This window comes from Mastigoproctus giganteus, chromosome 1, assembly GCF_048544385.1.
Source record: "Mastigoproctus giganteus isolate SK-2022 chromosome 1, ASM4854438v1, whole genome shotgun sequence".
Taxonomy (NCBI): Eukaryota; Metazoa; Arthropoda; class Arachnida; order Uropygi; family Thelyphonidae; genus Mastigoproctus; species Mastigoproctus giganteus.
Genome location: NC_143575.1, coordinates 21,865,748 through 21,885,547, shown reverse-complemented (window position 1 = coordinate 21,885,547; position 19,800 = coordinate 21,865,748). Strand labels below are relative to the sequence as shown.

At 34.7% G+C, this 19,800-nt stretch overlaps 1 protein-coding gene across 4 annotated transcripts in view; it reads right to left on the bottom strand.

The window, feature by feature from the left end:
* The window catches only part of Usp16-45 (ubiquitin specific protease 16/45), a 117,991-nt gene extending 98,717 nt beyond the window's left edge, over positions 1 to 19,274 (bottom strand). For 3 of the 4 annotated variants that reach the window (XM_090379186.1, XM_090379193.1, XM_090379210.1), the window contains exons 1-3: positions 18,973 to 19,274; positions 9,055 to 9,210; positions 2,555 to 2,646 (exon numbers count right to left, since the gene is read on the bottom strand). In XM_090379186.1, the coding sequence (XP_090235312.1) occupies positions 2,555 to 2,646; positions 9,055 to 9,160 (198 nt within the window). In that variant the 5' untranslated portion in view covers positions 9,161 to 9,210; positions 18,973 to 19,274. The remainder of the gene's footprint in view (positions 1 to 2,554; positions 2,647 to 9,054; positions 9,211 to 18,972) is intronic. The other variant, XM_090379202.1, reaches the window with a different exon arrangement.
* Between the last annotated feature and the right edge of the window lie 526 nt (positions 19,275 to 19,800).

Below are 19,800 nucleotides of genomic sequence, written 5' to 3'. Positions count from 1 at the left end.
TTGATCATATTTCTAATGAATGTTTTCAATTAACTTATTGGTTTCATTATGAGGTTTTATGTTTCTGTATGCAATTTACTGGCTTAGTTACTTGAGTTTCTTCTCTCTATCCTAATTTTTTTCTTATATTAGCTGGGATTTCCAGCAGTTTACTCTGAGTCAAAATTGTTGTGCCCACTCTGAATTAACAAGACATCTACAACTGTCTTCACTTTACTTTATATACTAGCTCTTCACTAATGAAGTGACAAGAATTGCCAAAATGGCTGTATGAAAGGTAGCATTTCTTTTCATTTGATAGTCATCTTTCTATAGCCTGGTTTAATTGTGTTCAGATATTGATTATCAGGTTTCATATTTGAGATACATCCTGTAAGGATGTATAACATTTGTTCATGCAAGTTTCAAAACAATTGTGCATTACACTGACATTAGTTGTCTTAGGAACAAAAAAAAAGTTCAAACTTGCGTATTTTATTAACAATACTCTTAAACAAGTGTTTAGGAGTATAAACAGGTCTCACACTAAGAATTCTTATGCTGTTTACTACTCTAATACCACTCTTAAAGCTTGTTGTGCCCTCACATAAGGAACAGAAAATATCCCAGTCCAGATCTTCTGGAGCCAGAAATTATAAAAAAGGTAGTAGACACCACCCCAGAACTGCTCCTCAGATTATACATGTGCCTAAGAACAGGAACTTACTCAGCCAACTGGAAACTTGCAACCGTGAAACTCATACCCAAGAATCCTTCAAAGCCTCCAGAACAGCTGGACTCTTATCAGCCAATTGCCCTGCTCCCAGTGGAAAGTAAGCTATTCGAAGGGATGATAGGTAAAACAATAACTCACCACTACAAAACAGCTGGACTAACCATGCCAACACAATATGGATTCAAGCAAGGAACTTCTACCATCGATGCCTTGAGTGGCCTTTTGAGGGTGGCCGTGGGATGTGACAAAAAATATTTCCTTGCCATCTCAGTTGATTTCGCTGAGGCGTTCAACACCATTTGGTGGCCGAGTGTCCTAGCTAAACTGAGAGGATCAAACACGCCTATGAATTTGTACAAAGTTATGGAATCCTACCTAACCAACAGAGAAATCCAGGTGATAGCACCATACAATAAGTTGGCCAGATCACTACAGGGGCTGCCCCCAGGGTTCAGTTCTAGGGTCACTGCTCTGTAATACGATCCTAGACGAATTCCTGGCTCTGGACCTGGAGGAAGTAAATTCCCATTGTAGACTTCCCCAGTTTAAAGCGAAATTTGATATTCGTTCATAGCTCCATTGCCAAATCATGACACAGAACGTTAATGCTACTAATGAAACTGGTTGTTACCTGCAACCCTTTAGCCCACTGGACAATCTCTGTTTGAACTACAACATACCATTTCCATTTATTTTCAAACTTGTCAAACATGACTACAACAGCATCCAGTCTGAGAACTTTATTGACGCACCTCGTACTTTTTTGTACAAGGGGGGCCAAAATGATTAATTAATGTTATATACAAAAATGAACTCTGAGATTAAAAGAGAGCTGATAAATCTTTAATTAAAGAAATCCAATATAAACATACAATATATCCATTAAAATACAGATAAAAAGGGACAAAAATCATTAAATACCGATATGATGCAGACCACTTTAAAGTAGCCTTCTTCGAGAAAACTGGATCAAAATTCCTTTCATAGCAAGAGCCAGTTTTCCATTTTAAAGCTGAAATAGGCACTAACATTTTATGGATGATCTAGATTGCATTCTCCTTTCTGTTCTTAAAATAATACTCCTTGTGTTTGCCATGAGACATTACTGCTGAAGTAGTCCAACAGTAGCTTCACTTTTTCACAGAAATCTCTGTGCAAAAAACAAAACTAGTAATGAGCAATTTGTGCAGCACATGGAGACCATTAAATGGAAAATAAATCTCTTTCTCAGTGTATGGAATGGAACTCTCTCTCTCTCTCTCTCCTGTGTCTGACATGATACACTTGAGAAAAACAGTACTTGAAGAAAATAAATCTTAAGGAACTGCATTTTTGTAATATTTTTTAAGAGCAAATAATTAGGAGGATTAACTGTAAACATTCTAGAAAAACTAAAACAAGTATACAAATGCACATATGAATCACTGAAAAAAATGGAGTTCCCACTACTGTCAAATTGACAAAGCATTAGTAAAAGCCATCTGGTATATGATTTTGAGGGCCATGTTGAAAATTCAATAGGTCTATATTTTAAAAACAACGCAACTTCATTGAAATTCATAAGAAAAGTAAACCTTTCATAAAACTGTAAGAGAATTTGTGGAAATCTAAAAGGAAAAAAAAAAAAAATTGTGGCACGTATAGCCTACCACTAACTTGATATTCTACTGAACAAGTAGCTTCCCTTCAAAAAGGTTCAGAAATCTTTATTAATTCAAAACACAAGGGAAAAATTATAGAAAAGTGTTGGTGCTCTAAAGTGTTCACAGCAATTACATTATTAAGAATATATTTGGTTGAAAGATATGAGAAGTTCATTATAAGAAAAACTACACCAACCTGACACTTTCCAACTGCAACATTTTTCAGGGATTTCTTTAGAGCACCCAGGTTCACTGCTCTTATTAGATGAGGACAATGACGATTTAAATCTACAGCAAATAACAAGAAACACTACACATGAGGACTGTTAAAAAAAAAATCATAATTTAATGATTTGTTTACTTTAATATGTATTAAATTGTAATGGTCCTAAAAGAAATAGCTCCATTTGATATTATGCACTTATCCCAGCATTGTTAACCATTCTCCAAACATGTATAACTCTATTCTTTTTAAACAATCTTCAAAATCTTTTCACTGCTTTTTGAAAAGTTGAAATTTCACCTTATTTATTTTATTTTTTTTTATGTAGGAAATGATAAAAACAACAACTTATCATATATGAATTAGATGGAGGACATAGTATACTTTTGACGTTGATGAAAATCAACTCCGTGGCAGTCAGAGCAATACAGGAAGCACTGTCATGATTGTCAGACCTCTACTGTTATAAACTGTATTTAAAAATCTATGTTCTTGCATAGGCTTAAGCACAAAAACACAATACTGTCCAATATCTATTGTATGGCACAATATGCTGGTGCACTATTCCATTACATCCTCTACTTTCTTTGCCATTGGTTGCCCATGTGGAAGTAGGAAACTTCATATGGAATTCTGCTGTTTGCTCTCTGGATTGTAATGTTATTGCTGCTCATCCTTATACCATTTAAACCACTATAATTTGTTCACTGGGATACTGTAATGTCATTTGGATAGCAATAAATGACATATATATAGTCGGGTGTCATCTGCTATTGCAATTTTGCCAAAAAATCATCAGCAACTTTTGGCAACCTTTTTCAGAACAAATTTCAGCGCACACATTTTTATTACTAATATCAGCAGTCTTGGGATGAAACATGTATACACATGTGAGAGTGAATCATATACTCTAAATAAATATTACTAATGAATGTTATACTCATATCAGCAAGGCAGGCTTTTCAAAGTCATCATCACACTGTACAGTAGTAATAGTATTGATGTTTTAATTTGGTACTGTGTACATCTGAATATTATACTTTGGCCTCTGCTACTGACCTTTATGCTTACCTTTAAATTGCTCCTATGCAATTTTTTTAAACAACACCATAATTTAAGAGCATCGTATTGTTCTTCACATAATATCATCCATAACAAATAAATATCAGCAAAGCATCTTTGAGCTTTTGCTAAGCTAAATGCAGTCAGGGAAAGTAGACTTTATTTACACATGCTTAAGTAAAGGATTCTATATGCCAGCAAATTAGAAATATTTTATTATTATTTTTTTAAATTTATAATCACTTTTTTTTTTTTTGAAGAGCTCATAAGCATAACCATTAATGATATAAAACATACAGCATCATAATCAAAAGAAAAATAGGTTAATAACATTAACAGTAGGTCAAATAATTTCATTTCGCCCATCCATATATTATGTTGTTATATCATCCCACATATTTTAAATGCCAGCAGCCATGCCATGGTTCTTAAAACATATGGGATAATGCAACAGTAGTACAACAAATGACACTGTTAGCTGATATTGTTGTTGTCTCTGCATTTATGCCATTATAGTGCAAATTTTGTGGACAAAGAAGGTTGGAACCACTTCCAAATAAAGAATGCCTTAAACAAGACAATTATGCAAACGTGGGAAACAAGGATACTGAATCTTTTGCATATCATGAGTCACCTAACTCTAAAAATTAGGTTAGATGGGAATTTGCATTTGACCAGTACTGGTATCAACAGAAACAATGTAATTTTAAAACAATATTAAGCAAAGCTTCTGTGTACTATAATAAAGATAAACTAAGTTTTCTTCTTCTTTTTTTTTTTTAATTACTATAGAAGTCCTGTTATACTTTACATTATACAAGAGTTGAACTTCTGCATAAAAATACTATAGATGTGAATTATAAGTCAATCTTCCTTTTATTTAATTGGTCTAGGTTCAGTTAAGGGTACAGCGTCCCGACTGCTTACCGACCTCGATGATACGGCAGTGATTGACAGGGCGAGACTCCACCCACTGTTTTCCACCTCTTCTTGCCGTACATTCCAGGGAAGGGTCACCTGATCTCCAGGCCAAGCCAAAACCATGTGGTGGGTTATGAACTTCGCTGTTGGAAATGTCACCTGGTGTTAATATTTGATTAGCCGATTATTTAATTTTTTGGATGCATAATTAAAAGCAATAAAAGAAAAGTTGTTTGGTTTTGAAAAAGGCTGAATAATACTGGGGGTGTGGGGGCAGGAGTCCCTACAAAAGCGGGGGTCTGGTAGAACCCCCAGAAAAAAAAAATTTCCCCCATTTGCGTATTCGATTGCTTGTGATTTACATTTTGGCTTCCCTTGGTTGAGTGCCAGTGTCTGTTGTACTGGGTGATTTATAAACATAATTCAATTGATAAGGTGAGTGGTTTCTATCTTTTTAGCATTTCTGTTGACGTGTATCGGAAATTTTCAGTGTTTCAGTGTCCATGCTCATAAAATTGTCTAGTAATCAGTGGTTGCATGTGGCGTTAATTTTTGTTACAAATCATGTGGTAATTACTTGTTTTTTAATGTTCAGTTAAGAAGTAGGGGTCTGGGTTAAAATAAAATTAAGAAATTTCTCCATTTGTGTATTTCGATTGCTTGAGATTTACTTTTTTGGTTTGTCTTGGTTGAGTACAGATGTCTGTTCTACTGAGTGATTTATTCCTGCGAAAATGTTTGGTCGTTTAGAAAACAATTTGATTGATGAGGTGAGTGGTTTTCTGTCCTTTTAGAATTTCTGTTGACGGGCATCGGCAATTTTCAGTGTTAATGCTTGTGAAATCATCTGGTAATCAGTCGTTGCACATGGTGTTAATTTTTGTTACAAATCATGTGGTAATTACTTGTTTTTTAATGTTTGGGCAGAAAAGCAGAGGATAGGGATCGGCAGTCCCTATTCCCTGTCTAGTAATGTATGGACAAGAAGAATCAGTGATTGCACATGGTGTGAATTTTTTTTCTTGTTTTTTTTAAAAAAAAATTGCCTTTCCTTTTTCTTTATTTTAGCTCCGATTTTGTAGGGAGAAAAAAAGCAGGGTTTAGGGGGCGACAGTCCCCACCAAAAATTAAAACAAAAAAAAAAAAAAAAGCTTTTGTGCTCACTCACATCAGCAATTCTCATTGTTAATGCTTGCAGAATAGTCTGGTAATATATGGGTGAGAAGAATCGGTGGTTGCATGTCGTGTGAATTTTTGTTCCTTGTTTTCTAAAAGATTGCCATTTCGCCTTTTTCTTCATTTCAGCTCCGCTTTTGTGATGTCTCGTGACATATTGCGATCCTCGAATAACGTGCATTTTTGTTACTTTCTTTTTTAAAAAATTACCATTTCCTGTTCTATTTTTCTTTATTTTCAACTCCGCCATATTGTTATGTCATGTGACATCCACCTGTAACATGCGGTCAAGGAGAAGAGGGGAAACACAGTGAGTGGGTGGAGTCACAACCCATCAATCACTGCTTTCCCTCTCTTTTCCTCACCACCATTTTTGGCAGATGTACTCTTAACTGAATCCTTACCATTTAATTAAAGCCTCATATTCACAGTGAACCTACTAAACGGGCTTTAAAAGTGGAAATTTCTACTGCTTTTAATAAATCAAAAAAATTCTTAGTAAAAGGAATAACAGAGATAGAAACTCTCATTTCAAAGGTGGTTGTGCATACACATTTATTGGTTACATTACAGTATAAAATTAGCATTAGCAATGGCATATGATGCAAGAAAGCAAGCTTATATAGCATCAGCCAAAAAAAAAAAAAAAACGCCTTCCCATTTCGCCCATCCATTCACTCCAAAAGTTAGTCTACTTCTGCCTTGAATTTATTTAAGTTGTCAACTTCCACAACAACAGATGGAAGTTTATTCCAACGATCAACCACCCGCTGGCTAAAGGCAAATTTCTGCACATCTATTATATAACTGTCTTACCTCAATTTGAATTTATGCTCCATCAGGTGTGTAATCTGAGCAAGAGGAAGAATTTCATCATCATTAGCTTGCTCAAATCATTCAAGGCCTTATACACCTAAATCAGATCACCTTGCAGGTGCCTAGTCACCAAATGCTACAATTTGCAGAACTTAAGCCTTTCTTTGTAAGAGCAACCCTTTGTTCCACTCACCAATCTCGCTGCCCTTCTCTGCACTCATTCCATCAGCTTTGTCTTTCCTAAAATGAGGCCTCAAGACCTTTATGCAGTACTCAAAGTGTAGCCTGACCACTGCTTTATACAAAGGGATAATCACCTCCTTATCCCTGCTAGCAAAATTTCTGTATATCACTGACAAGACCCGATGAGCTACTCTTGCAGCCTGTCTGCACAGCTCAGAAAACTTCATATCTGACTGCACAATTACATTTCATATACAAGTAACAGTGTGTAATATAAATGATATAAATATTTTTTTTTAAAGTCTAATTAAGGAGAGTAAGAAAGAAATTGATATTAACTTCTTTAAAAAGAGAAGTTGATTTTTGTTTGTAATATGACAGACATTAGCAAAATAACATTTTGATTACCTTTACTCAGCTATATCTATATCATTTCAAGATAACATAGTGCAACTCTTTATTTAAGTATTTAGCTTTTATTGTTGATTATCAATTGTTGAATAAACTAAAAAAACATCTATCTCCTAATTCATTCAATATCACAGTACAATTTCTATTAAGAAAGAAAAACAATAAAAAAAATTTTAAACTACTTTTTCTCCTTTAATGAAAGATTCCGGTCTCCCTTAAGCATGCTTAGCAGTGACTAAAACTGAGTTTTACCCATAAAGACCCTTTATGATATAAACCTAACCTATCCTTTTGTGAATACACAGTTGGTTTTTCTGCTTGTTTTTCATTTTCCTGCTTCAACAGGAAGGGAAACAATAGTTCCACTAATTTGCACATTGCCCTAGGATAAATAATGACTGACATATTATTAACATTTATTTGTGCTTTAAAAATTCCTTCACCCTACTGATATTTCAGTGGGGGTGGGAGACATTATTCATCTATTTTGATAAGAAATGGCATGACAAACACCTCTATAAGATTGTTCCGAAAGAACTGCAAGCAATGAACAATTTTTTCACAAATTATTTAGATTTTAGCTCAATTTTTAATATAGTTCCACTTCAATGCCTCATATATATTTATATATACACACTGTAATGACATGCTAGCACAAGTAGACAATTAACTAGCAAGAAACAAAGGGAGTACAAATAGCTATTTCACAGTATGGGCCAGCATCAAGACTGTGGTCCTACAAGATTCAGTACTCAGTCCCTTCTTACTTCTTATATAAGTTACTGAAACTGGTGAGTGTACAACAAGCTATGTCTAAACTTACAAATAATACAAAGGTTGGGAGCATGGTTAAAAATAGTAACCAGGGCATGTTACTCCAAAACAACCTATATAAACTGAAAACGGCAGTTAAAATACAAGAGTGATAAACACTTGTGTAATACAGTTCTCCAGATCAATCTGTTACTTAGGAAGAAACAAACTTAAAGAGGTTGCAGAGGAAATATATTTAAAGTAATTATATGATCAAATGTACAGTTCTCTCAGCAGTGCAGAGAATTCATAACAACAGCAGTGTACTCAGGTACTATACTGGTTTTCCATCTAAGGCATAGGTATCCAAGTTTTTTCTATAGTGGGCCACATGATCAGAAATCTGTATATATGTGGGCTGAGTGAATTTTTTTTTATTGATAACTATGGTGAAATATAGCCTATTAGCTATTAAAAAAAAATTATCAAATTTATTCATATATAAGTGTACAGTTATAGTTCTAGTGCTAGTCATCAATTAATTTTGATAAAGTCAGTAAGAATACTGGTATTTAACAAACTGAACTATTCATGAAAACTACAGAGTGTGTGAGTGTGTAAAATCTCAGGCAAGCCCTGTCTGTTCCGTTAGACGCTTCTAAGACATACAGAGATTTTTCTAGCATGGGAAAAAAAACTGATTATTGACAATAATTACTGAAAAAAAAATTGATTCATACCTGTGTACTTCAAATACTGTACATGGTGGAAAACCCATTTCAGAATATGGTTCTGTTGGAAAGGAAATTAAGAGTTGCCTCCAGTTGGAAATTAAGAGCAACAAGGTTAGTTACTAGCACATAAAGATAATTTTACAAGTAGAGACTCCAACTGTGAAAGTTGAAAATTTTGAAATCTACTGGAGATATTTGTACTATTCCACATTTAAATTAAAATGCGGACTGCAGAGTAAATATAAAAAAAAAAAAAAATTTTTAGCCAGTTTTTTTTTTTTTGAAGTGTGAGTTTTCTCACATCATCTTATCTATAATAATACTAATATGTTCCTCTTTGAACTATCTACAATTAAAAACTTTCTCAATTATATCCAAACAATTTTTAAGCTGAACTGAAAACAACCAATAACCTACCAGAATTCTCTCTCTCAATTTCTTCTTCCTCCTCTGAAGTATCTAAAGTATTTTTAGCCTCGCTATTTTTTCTCTGTTTCTGCTCGTGTTTTTTCCTTTTAACCATATTTACTAAGCAGAGGTACACCACTACAGTTCAACAGATAATTTCGAACGCTACAAAATAAAATTATATGTATCTATATAAAATATTATATACATATAAATACATACACACACATATATTAGAACACAGAAAAACCAATGAAAACTGGAATTTTACATACACATTGGATATAATTTCTTAACATTTCTTTTAAAATGTTATTAATTATCAAGTTATTGAATAATTACAATGAATAGATACATGGCCAACTTTTTAAATAATTAACCCAATGGCACACTTGACATTGGGTTAATTATTTAAAGGTGTTATTTATTACTCCCATTTTCTTTTTCACTCTAAAACCATTGTCAACTTGGCACTAACACAGTTGGAAAGATTGGTCAAGCTCAAAGTGGAACTGTATAGCCATTTTCTAGGCAATGGGAAAATTATCAATGATAAGGCTTTTTTTTTTTTTTTTTTTTTTTTTGTTTCTTTGTTTAAGAGCAAGAGGAAAAAAGTCTACTTCCTTGTATCATTCAACCAACCTAATACTAAATTCACCCATAATACACTTATACAGCCATAATATACACTATACAGAGAATGACATCCTTTTTCCTTCTGAATGATATTTATTGCAACTATAAAATCTTTACATGTGCCACTTGAACAGATGCATGTGTCTGAGTAACAAGTGAGTAATAATTAGCAACAAGTATCATACCACCAGCTTGCCACAGAATATCTTCTCATGAGTCATCTGTTGGCATGCAGAAAGATTTTCAACATAGCAGGCATGTTAATGCCTGCTATAAATCATATAAACTGGGTTGTTGTTGTTTGTTGTTTTGGTTTTTAGGAGCATTAGCAACTAAGGCCATATTGCTCCTGGATATGCGGTGACCATTCCCTGACCTACGCATCCTCCGTATTTGGTGGTGACGGGTTCAAACCCCGGTCTAATCAAGAAGCATGTGCTACGCACTGCTGCTCCTTCCCACCTGGCTACGGAGGCGCCTTATAAACTGGGTACCCTTAACAATCAAAATACTATTGTCTGATTAATCAATGCATCAAAATTTTCAAAAATTGTAAATGTACCTTGATTTCATATTATCATGAACATTTTGTTTATATATTATCAACTAATCATTAAAGAGATTCACTTTCCTTTTCCAAATCTCTCCTTACTTCTACAAGTTAAACAGTATTAAATATATATTTAAGGATGTGGATGCAATATCTTTATTGAGTAGTTTAACTATTTTTGCCCAACAGTAGAGTGCTGCAACAGCTGTAATGGCATAGAAGCAAGCATCACTGCCCTTAGATAATACTCCCATGCAACCCTACAAATCTTGGTACTTTTGTACTCCCATTTCAGTGAATATGTTTATTCCACCAAACACAACTTCCTTGCCATCTATGAAACCATGCAATTCAACCTTCAAAGTTACTATTTCAGTTGTACTTTCTGTCAACTTCCACTTTTAACACAGAGGCTAAAAATGGGCAGCAACATTTAATTAAGGACTTAATCCTATAATATTTATGAAGGCGACTGACAACATTAACAGGGCATGGAAAAAACTCAAACTACAAGTTGTATAGGCTGTTGTTGGGTTTTAGGTGCATCAGTAATGTAAGTGTAGTATGTCTGTTCATGGGCCAATTTGAAGAAGCCTTTAGAAATTACTCCACTCTATGCAGGACTCAAACCAAAATTTCCAAATGAGGGACAAGTTTATTTGTTTGTTTGTTATTTGGTTTTTAGGAGCATTAGCAACTAAGGCCATATTGCTCCAGGGATATGCGGTTGTCATTCCCTGACCTTTCCGCATCCTCCGTATTTGGTGGTCACGGGCTTGAACCCCAGTCTAATCAAGAAGCATGTGCTACGCACTGCTCCTCCTGCCTACCTGGCTACGGAGGCACCTGAGGGACAAGTGGTGAAATCACTGCAGTAATGGTTTTTTTTTTTTTTTTTTTTTTCGGTAGTTGTTGGCGCATCGGCTTCTGTGGCCATAATGCACCTCCCAAGGTTTTTGCAGTACTTTGATCCAAGCCTGAGGCGGGATTCGAACCCGCTACCTTTGGGTTGCCAGGCAGGCACTTTACCCACCCAGCTAGCCCAGTCAATTGCAGTAATGACATGAAGGACAGTTGTATTGGTAAAAAGTGTAGTTCAAAACTATCAACAGTTCTTTTTTTTTTTTTTTTTTTTTTTTTTTTTTTTTTGATAGTTGTTGGCGCATCGGCTTCTGTGGCCATATTGCACCTCCCAAGGTTTTTGCAGTACTTTGATCCAAGCCCGAGGCGGGAATCGAACCCGCGACCTTTGGGTTGCCGGGCAGGTACTTTACCCACTCGGCTAGCCCGGTCGGCCTCAACAGTTCTGTTAGTTTATCTAAGGTGGCAGCATTTGCACCAACACAGTAAAGTGGCACAGGGCTGTATGAGTCATATGAAGCTGTCAACGATGTGCAGGAGTGTAGACTACCATGAGAAACTAAATGAACAAATTGTTACAGAACAACTGGATGACAACACAAGGACTACTAAAATATCTCAAGGTTTTTGTCTCAGACTGTTGCTAAGTTCACTGCTTTAAACCTTTTGAAATTATGTATATATATATATATATATACAATAAACTCCCATTATAACACTCCTGCTTTTAATGCTCTTTTCTTCTAACCCCATGTGAAGTGCTATGCATTTTTTAATATCTGTAATGCTCCAATTTAAAATACTTTTATGCTTTTTTTAAGGTTCCAAGAAAGAATAAATCCAGATATAATCCTCTTCCTTCTTAGGTTTTAAGAAACAGTGACAGATAATAAAGTTTAAGAATCATTTATGATGCAGTTTGTTTACTTCATAAAGAAATCATTTTCAATGCAGGTGACAACTGTTTATTTCATATTTAACCTAAAGCTTTTAAAATAGAAGGGCCTCTCTTTACATTTCAGTGTCTCCCAAAGTGGGCAAGTTCAACTTACATAAAAATCACTGCTTCGTAAACACTGCAAAACAAAGCTAAAAAATCAATGTTAGTTATAAAAATACAGATGAAAAATTAAAAACAACCACCAATAAAAGGTGGAGGAGGGGAACATCCTACTAATAGTGCTCTTTGGAGACAATACTTCCAAAAGTGAAATAATGGGAGTTTGCTGTACACATTTTATTTAGCGTGGGCTTGAGGAAGTACAAATGTGTATATATGTTTTAAAGGTTACTTCAATACATCATTAACCAATTACATCTGTATAAGGAGAGATTATTATAAAACTGTATGGGGATGTGATGCCATCTATTAATTGTTTACTAGTAATAGCAGTTACTGACAGTAAACTTACTAGGCTTTACATACCAACTAAGAAATATTGTTCAAGGTTTAGGCCTAAATGGATGTCAGATGAACTAATGAGGCATATGGCAGAGAAGAAAAATGCATGGGATACATACAAATTAACACGTGACACAGAAGCCTATGATAGATACAAGTTGATCTGTAACCAAGTTACAAAGGAGGTTAGGCAGGCGAAGGCAGATTACGAGAAATCCTTGGCAAGGGATGCGAAGAAAAACAGCAAAGATTTCTTTACTTATGTAAACTCTAGAAGGAAGGAGATGAATCAGATTGGTCCACTTGATATCAATGGGTCAACTGTTGATGATCCTGCTCAGGTAGCTAACAAACTAAATGAATATTTTGCATCGACATTCACACATGAGGAGTTATTCAGCGAGGGGAATGCCAGAGGTGTATTCAACTCTGGCAGTAAGCTAGAGAATCTTGTAATAACTGAGAGTAAAGTGGAGGAGAAATTGTTGAAGATAAACACAAGAAAGGCACCTGGGGTGGATGGGATCTATCCAGTTATATTAAAGGAGGCAGCAAAGGAAGTAAGCAAACCCTTAGCCATAATTATGAGAGATTCCTTGGACTCAGGGGAGGTACCCATGGACTGGAGATGTGCAAATGTGACCCCAATTCACAAAGGAGGATCAAAGGGCGACACAAGTAATTATAGACCTGTTAGTTTAACTTCTGTTCCAGGAAAATTAATGGAGGCACTGGTTAAAGAAGCACTGCAGGATCATCTAGACAAGACTTCAGCTATAGCTCGGACACAGCATGGTTTTGTTAAGGGGAAGTCTTGCCTGACCAATTTGATTGGATACTATGATGCAGTCACAAAAGAACTGTATGCAGGGAATAACTTTGATATTATATACTTGGATCTTAGAAAGGCTTTTGATACTGTTGCACATGGAAGACTGCTGCACAAATTGGAGCAGTGTGGCATCGGAGGCAAATTGCTGCTATGGATAAAGGGGTGGTTGAGGGGGAGAAGACAGAGAGTGGTAATCAATGGACACTGTTCATCGTGGACTAATGTTATTAGTGGAGTCCCTCAGGGTTCAGTATTGGATCCTTTATTGTTTTCTGTATTTATAAATGATATTGATGATGGTATATCAAGCTTAATGTCCAAGTTTGCAGACGATACGAAGGTTGGCAGGGTTGTCAAGGACACTACTGACACTATGCTGCTGCAACAGGATCTGGAAAGGTTGAGCAGATGGGCTGAGAGGTGGCAAATGAAGTTTAACATTGACAAATGTAAAGTACTACATATGGGAAACAGCAACCCCAGAGCAACGTATCAACTCTGTGGTACTACACTGACAGTGGTAGAGAATGAAAGGGACCTGGGGGTGGTTGTGCAGGCAGATATGAAGTTCTGTGAGCAGTGCAGATGGGCTGCAAGAGTAGCTCATGGTGTATTGTCAATGATATATAGGAATTTTTCTAGCAGGGATAAGGAGGTGATTATTCCCTTGTATAAGGCAATGGTCAGGCCACACCTAGAGTACTGTATACAGGCCTGGAGGCCTCATTTCAAGAAGGATGTAGAGCTGCTGGAACGAGTACGGAGAAGGGCAACAAGATTAGTGAATGGAAAAAAAGGGGTGCTCTTACGAAGAAAGGCTTAAGTTTTGCAAATTACAGTGTCTGGAGACTAGGAACCAGCGAGGTGATCTGATAGAGGTGTACAAAGCCTTGAATGGTTTGAGCATGCTCAATGCTGATGGGATTCTTCCTCTTGCTCAGAATAATCACCTGAGAGGGCATAAATTCAAATTGAGGAAAGACAGATGTAGGATAGATGTGCGGAAATTTGCCTTTAGCCAGCGGGTGGTTGGTAGGTGGAACAGACTTCCATCCCTTGTCGTGGAAGTTGATAGCCTAAATAAGTTTAAGGCTCAGCTGGACAGGTATTTCGAACGAACAGAGGGGTGAAATGGAAGTGGTTATTTTTTATTTATTTATTTTACTTAATTTTTTTTGGCTGATGCTGCATAAGCTTGCTTTCTTGCATCAAATGCCTCTACTAATGCTAATGCCAAACAGTGCTGGCAAATTGAGTAATTGCCCAGGTCCTTGAAAGTAGCCTGCCCACTTTGCAAGCTTATGTAATTCAATTGACTTTCAAAAATCCAGTAAAATGTACATTAATTAAAACTATAATGTTAGTATATTTAAAGAAATAAAATAGTACTTTAGCATTAGTAGAGGCATAAGATGTAAGAAAGCAAGCTTATGCAGAATCAGCCAAAAAAAAAAAAACTCCCATTTCACGGCTCCATTCGTTCCAAATGCCTGTCCAGCTCAGCCTTAAATTTATTTAGGCTATCAACTTCCAAAACAAAAGATGGAAGTCTGTTCCACCAATCAACGACCCGCTAGCTAAGGAAATTTCCGCACAAATAGTCTACAACTGTCTTTCCTCAATTTGAATATATGCCCCCTCAGGTTCTTAATCTGAGCAAGAGGAATAATCCCATCAGCATTCAACTTGCTCATCCCATTCAAGGCCTTATACACCTCAATCAGGTCACCCCGCAGGTAACTACTGTGTTCAGTTAGCTGCCAATGATATTCTATCAAAATTCTGGTTTTCTTTCTCAACATAATGCATAATGTCACAGATTCTATGCTGTTTTGTTCTCACAGAGTTTAAGCTGCAAAAATTATCCATAAAAGTATTGTGGACAATGTTATTTTGACTTGCTAAACTTTCATCTGAATGTACTTTACATGTGTGAACGTGTGCATAACCTTTAAAATAACAGTCAAATAAAGTATATTAAAATTGCCTGCTACAATAGCACCTAATATTCTGTAGGCTTAAAACAACCCATTTAAAGTTTTAGAAATAAGTTGAATAATTAGTTATATTAATCAGAACGAATCTCTGATGATATGAAAACTTATCAATGTACTAATATACAGAAAAGTGGGTAATCTTTTACTATTGGGCACAGGACAGCTGCTTTTTTGCATCATCATCATCGTGATCCAAAAAAGACATGCCTGAACATTGCACTCTCCCAATTGCTTAGAAAAGATGCAAAAGTTAAATAGCATTTAAAAAATAAAGAATTAAAAGTAGCTGCAGGAGTTTACTTTTTATTTTTTTTTATCAATTTTCAAATTATATTGCACTATTAGGGCATCATAAAAAAAAAAATCCATGATTTCTCAATCTCTTTTCATACTATATAACATAATTTAATTTCATTCAAATAATTATATAAATAATTACTTTAATTATTAGACTTGAAGCTTTGCTATTTATTAAATTGAGGAGCTTTTTTTTAAAATAAAAATATAACATGTCCAGTAAATAACTTTCAAGAAAAAGAAAAACATCTCTAGCTCCAAAACAAATATGACAACAGATGCTAGTAAAAATTTTTCTTCAATTTTGAAGAAAAATATCCAATTCATCAGGAGCATTATAAATAAAAAAAAATAATAATAATAAAAAAAAAAAAGGTAGGATACATCCTAACACAGTTTATCACTGATTGATATGTTTACGCTCTGAATAACAGATATGCAATTAGTATAAAATGAAACAATATTTGCTTTAAAAAGCTAAAATTTTAGAAAATGAACAATAAATAAGACATTTTTAAAATAAGATTTAATTATTCCCCTATCACTATAAAACATCAATGAAATTGGACTAAAGATTCTGAACAAAATTCGTATTATTTGCTAATACACAGAAATAGCATCAGGGGATCAAAATGGAAAATTTAACAAAACAGGATGCTCATAAATAAACTCTTATTAATAATCATGTAGTCAAAATTAACAGTGTGCGCAACAAATCAGAACAGCATTCTGGTGAATTCAGAGTATTGGTTAAAAGGGAATAAATTTCCCTTATAGGGTGAAATCTTTTCTGTAACAAGCTGTTACAGAAAAGATGATGTGCATACAGTTACTTAGTGCCATTCAAGAGAACTTTTGTACTTGATTTGCTTATTAAGCTTCAGTCATTTGCACCCTCAACTGTAACAAGGCTACTCACATGACATTTATTTAACCCCTATGTTTTGTTTTAATTATAAAAAAACAATTTTTAGCTTTTAACTGAATTGCAAATGTTGATCTATTAATTATGATTGGCTAAAATAAATGAATTTTAAAAAAATCAAACAAATAAATAACTGAAATCAATAATAAAGAAACTTCCATATATTTTTTTTATAATTTCAGGCCACTGATCGCTGGATTGAAACTCAAATGCTTGCATGGCATCTGGCAGATGCAATGTGAATGTCTATATTTTTGTCAGTTGTTCATGTCTAACTGGCAAAATCAAAAGAGTTCAGTTAATTGTTATATTTGTTTACTTTTTTTTTTTTTTTTAATTCCCTAGTTTGGACATTTAGAATAATCTGCTGCCACCCACTGATACAGCACTGCCTTCAATGGGTGTGGGATCTGCCCTTTTTTGGCCAATTAGAATACTAATGGCCCACCTCCTTGTGGTGGGAAATGGGCACCCATTTGCTGCTGCCCAGTTGACAATGGCATGTACAAACCACACGTGATATACAAACTAAGAATTCTATCAATATTAATGGGATTACTTGTGGAGTTGAACTATGTTCCAGGTGCTGCCGTTACACAGAACATTTACAATATATACACATTTTATTTCTATTGAGTTTTGAGTGTTTATTGCTTTTCATAATTTGTAGGAGAAGCTTTATATTCTGAAGGAATATAAAGCTGCTTAAATTCGTAAACAGCATCGAATGATTGTAAATGGAAGGCATTTGTGTATATGTATTTTTGTACATGGGTAAAAATGAAAATGAAATGAAACCTGTTGATTGCATCTCACAGCCATTACATGGAAATGGGGGATGCCTAGAAGAAAGGTGGACATTTTGTCCACCTTGTGTCTGTTAAATGCGAAACAAAAATTTAATGTCTCATAATTCGTGCAGGCGCCTCCGTAGCTAGGTGGGCAGGAGCAGCAGTGCGTAGCACACGCTTCTTGATTAGACCGGGGTTCGAGCCCATGCCCACCAAATACGGAGGATGCGGAAAGGTCAGGGAATGACCACCGCTATCCCCAGAGCAATATGGCCTTAGTTACTAATGCTCCTAAAAAAAAAAAAACAAATAACAAATAATTTGTGCTATCAACATGAAAGTCAAGAGAAGAATAAATTTTGGATGAATAGCATTCAGGAAATACAATCACATACTGAGGAGCAATATCCCAATTGGTCTGAAACTTAAAAAATGAACCAATGTATACTCCCCACCATGACTTATGGAAGTGAAACTTGGCCACTCACCAAAAGAATGGAAGAGAAGCTGAGAACTACACAGCAAAGAATGGAACGAATTATATTGGGAATCAGACTGTTAGATAAGTAGAGAAACACATGGATTAGGCAGCAAACTCGAGTAAAGGACATTCTTATCAAAACTAAAGAACTAAAATGGTCTTGGGCAAGACACATAGCTCGAAGACATGATGACAGATAGACTAAGAAAATAACAGAATGGTACCCAAGGGGAGCTAGACAAAAACCTGGAAGACAACGACGGAGATGGACAGATGAAATTCATGAGTTTGTGGGTAGTAAATGGGTGGCCACTGCACAAAACAGAAGGAACTGGAAAATTGCTGGAGAGGCCTTCATCCTGCAGTGGATTGAAAGTGGCTGATGATGATGAAATAGTTTAAGAATATTGGTGGGGAAAGTTACATGGAAGGATTTGATTTTATTTCCAGATTTAAAAAAAAGCACAGGAAGGTTACAATATGGCTCTCTATTGAAAAAGACATATGACTGAACATGATGCGAGAAAATTATAAGCTCACAACAAAATATTATAAGATGTTCTAATTCAGTGTTACCCAAACTGAGTATTGCAAGCACTGTAAAACAAATTATACAACTGGAACAAAGCGCATTTAATTTTCATAAATCATTTCATGATTAATGATTTCTTAAATCATTTCATGAAATATTAAACTGATCTCTAGCAGGTTATATTTCTCTATTTTGATATCAATTGTTATTCTAAGTCGAATGAACCACATGAAAAAAATCATTTGTAATTATTAATTTAGCAATTACATTAACATCGATTCTAATGCAACATTGAGGGAAAAAATGTAATTATCATTTTCAAACCGTAATTTTTAATAAACAAACAAAACAAATTTTACATTGCATAAGTTAACAATTTCGTACTTTTCCCTTTAATCCTTTCATCATAGGACTCATTACTAAAGGACGAAAATAATGGCAAATTACTCCTTATTTAATCTGATACAGCCAGAAAATAAATTATCTTGATATTTTGAAATCTTATCTTGAATTTTTTTGCGCTTCGTTAATTAAAATTAGTATAAATATGCGATATACTACACCATGTTACAATCCCTTTAAATATATCAGAGTGCATTATATTAAATTCTCATTTAGCATACCATGCATCTCACAATCTTCAGTAAAAGTTTCTAGATATTCTCAGGATTTGCAAGAACGAGCATCACGTTTTCTGTGAAGCTGCAATACGGCATATTGTCAAATGTATCACGTCAACGCTACAATGGAATATGTAGTCCTAGTGTTATCTTCCGAAATAACGATAATATAATTGTCATTAACGATGTGATGGTTTTTCACAAAAGTCCCAATTACACATTTTTCAATTATGCATAAAATTTACCACCTAAAAGCAGCTTAACTATCGATGTTATTAATAATGCTACACATGGTTCGAAAAGGCGACCTCTTGCCAGAACGCCACGCATTTTTAAAAAAACAAAAAAAAAAAAAAAAAAAAAAAAAATACGGAAACAACATGGAGAAATAAAGAAAGACAGCATTTGTAAGATAGCGACAATCAGTTTAATTAAAAAGTAAAACTGAGTCGGAGTGAGGGAAATAAAAATCATTTAAAATAACTATGGCCAAAAAAAAAAGCCCAAAAAAATGCTTTTTCAAAAAGGCATAAAAAAACAAAAAAAAAGGAAAGAAAGCAGAGAAGACAATTAATAAATAGCAGGCAAAATTGCTTTTTTTATTTTATTTAAATCAGGTTGTGGACATAGAAAATTTTACTAAACGGAACACAAATTAATAAAATATCATATTAGTATATAGCATTATCATTCGTAGATGTGCATGATGCAAGAAAGCTAGCTTATATAACATCACCCAAAAAAAAAAAAAAAACTTCCCATTTCACTCATCCATTCATTCTACATTTTTGTCTAGTTCTGCCTTGAATTTATTTAAGCTATCAACTTCCA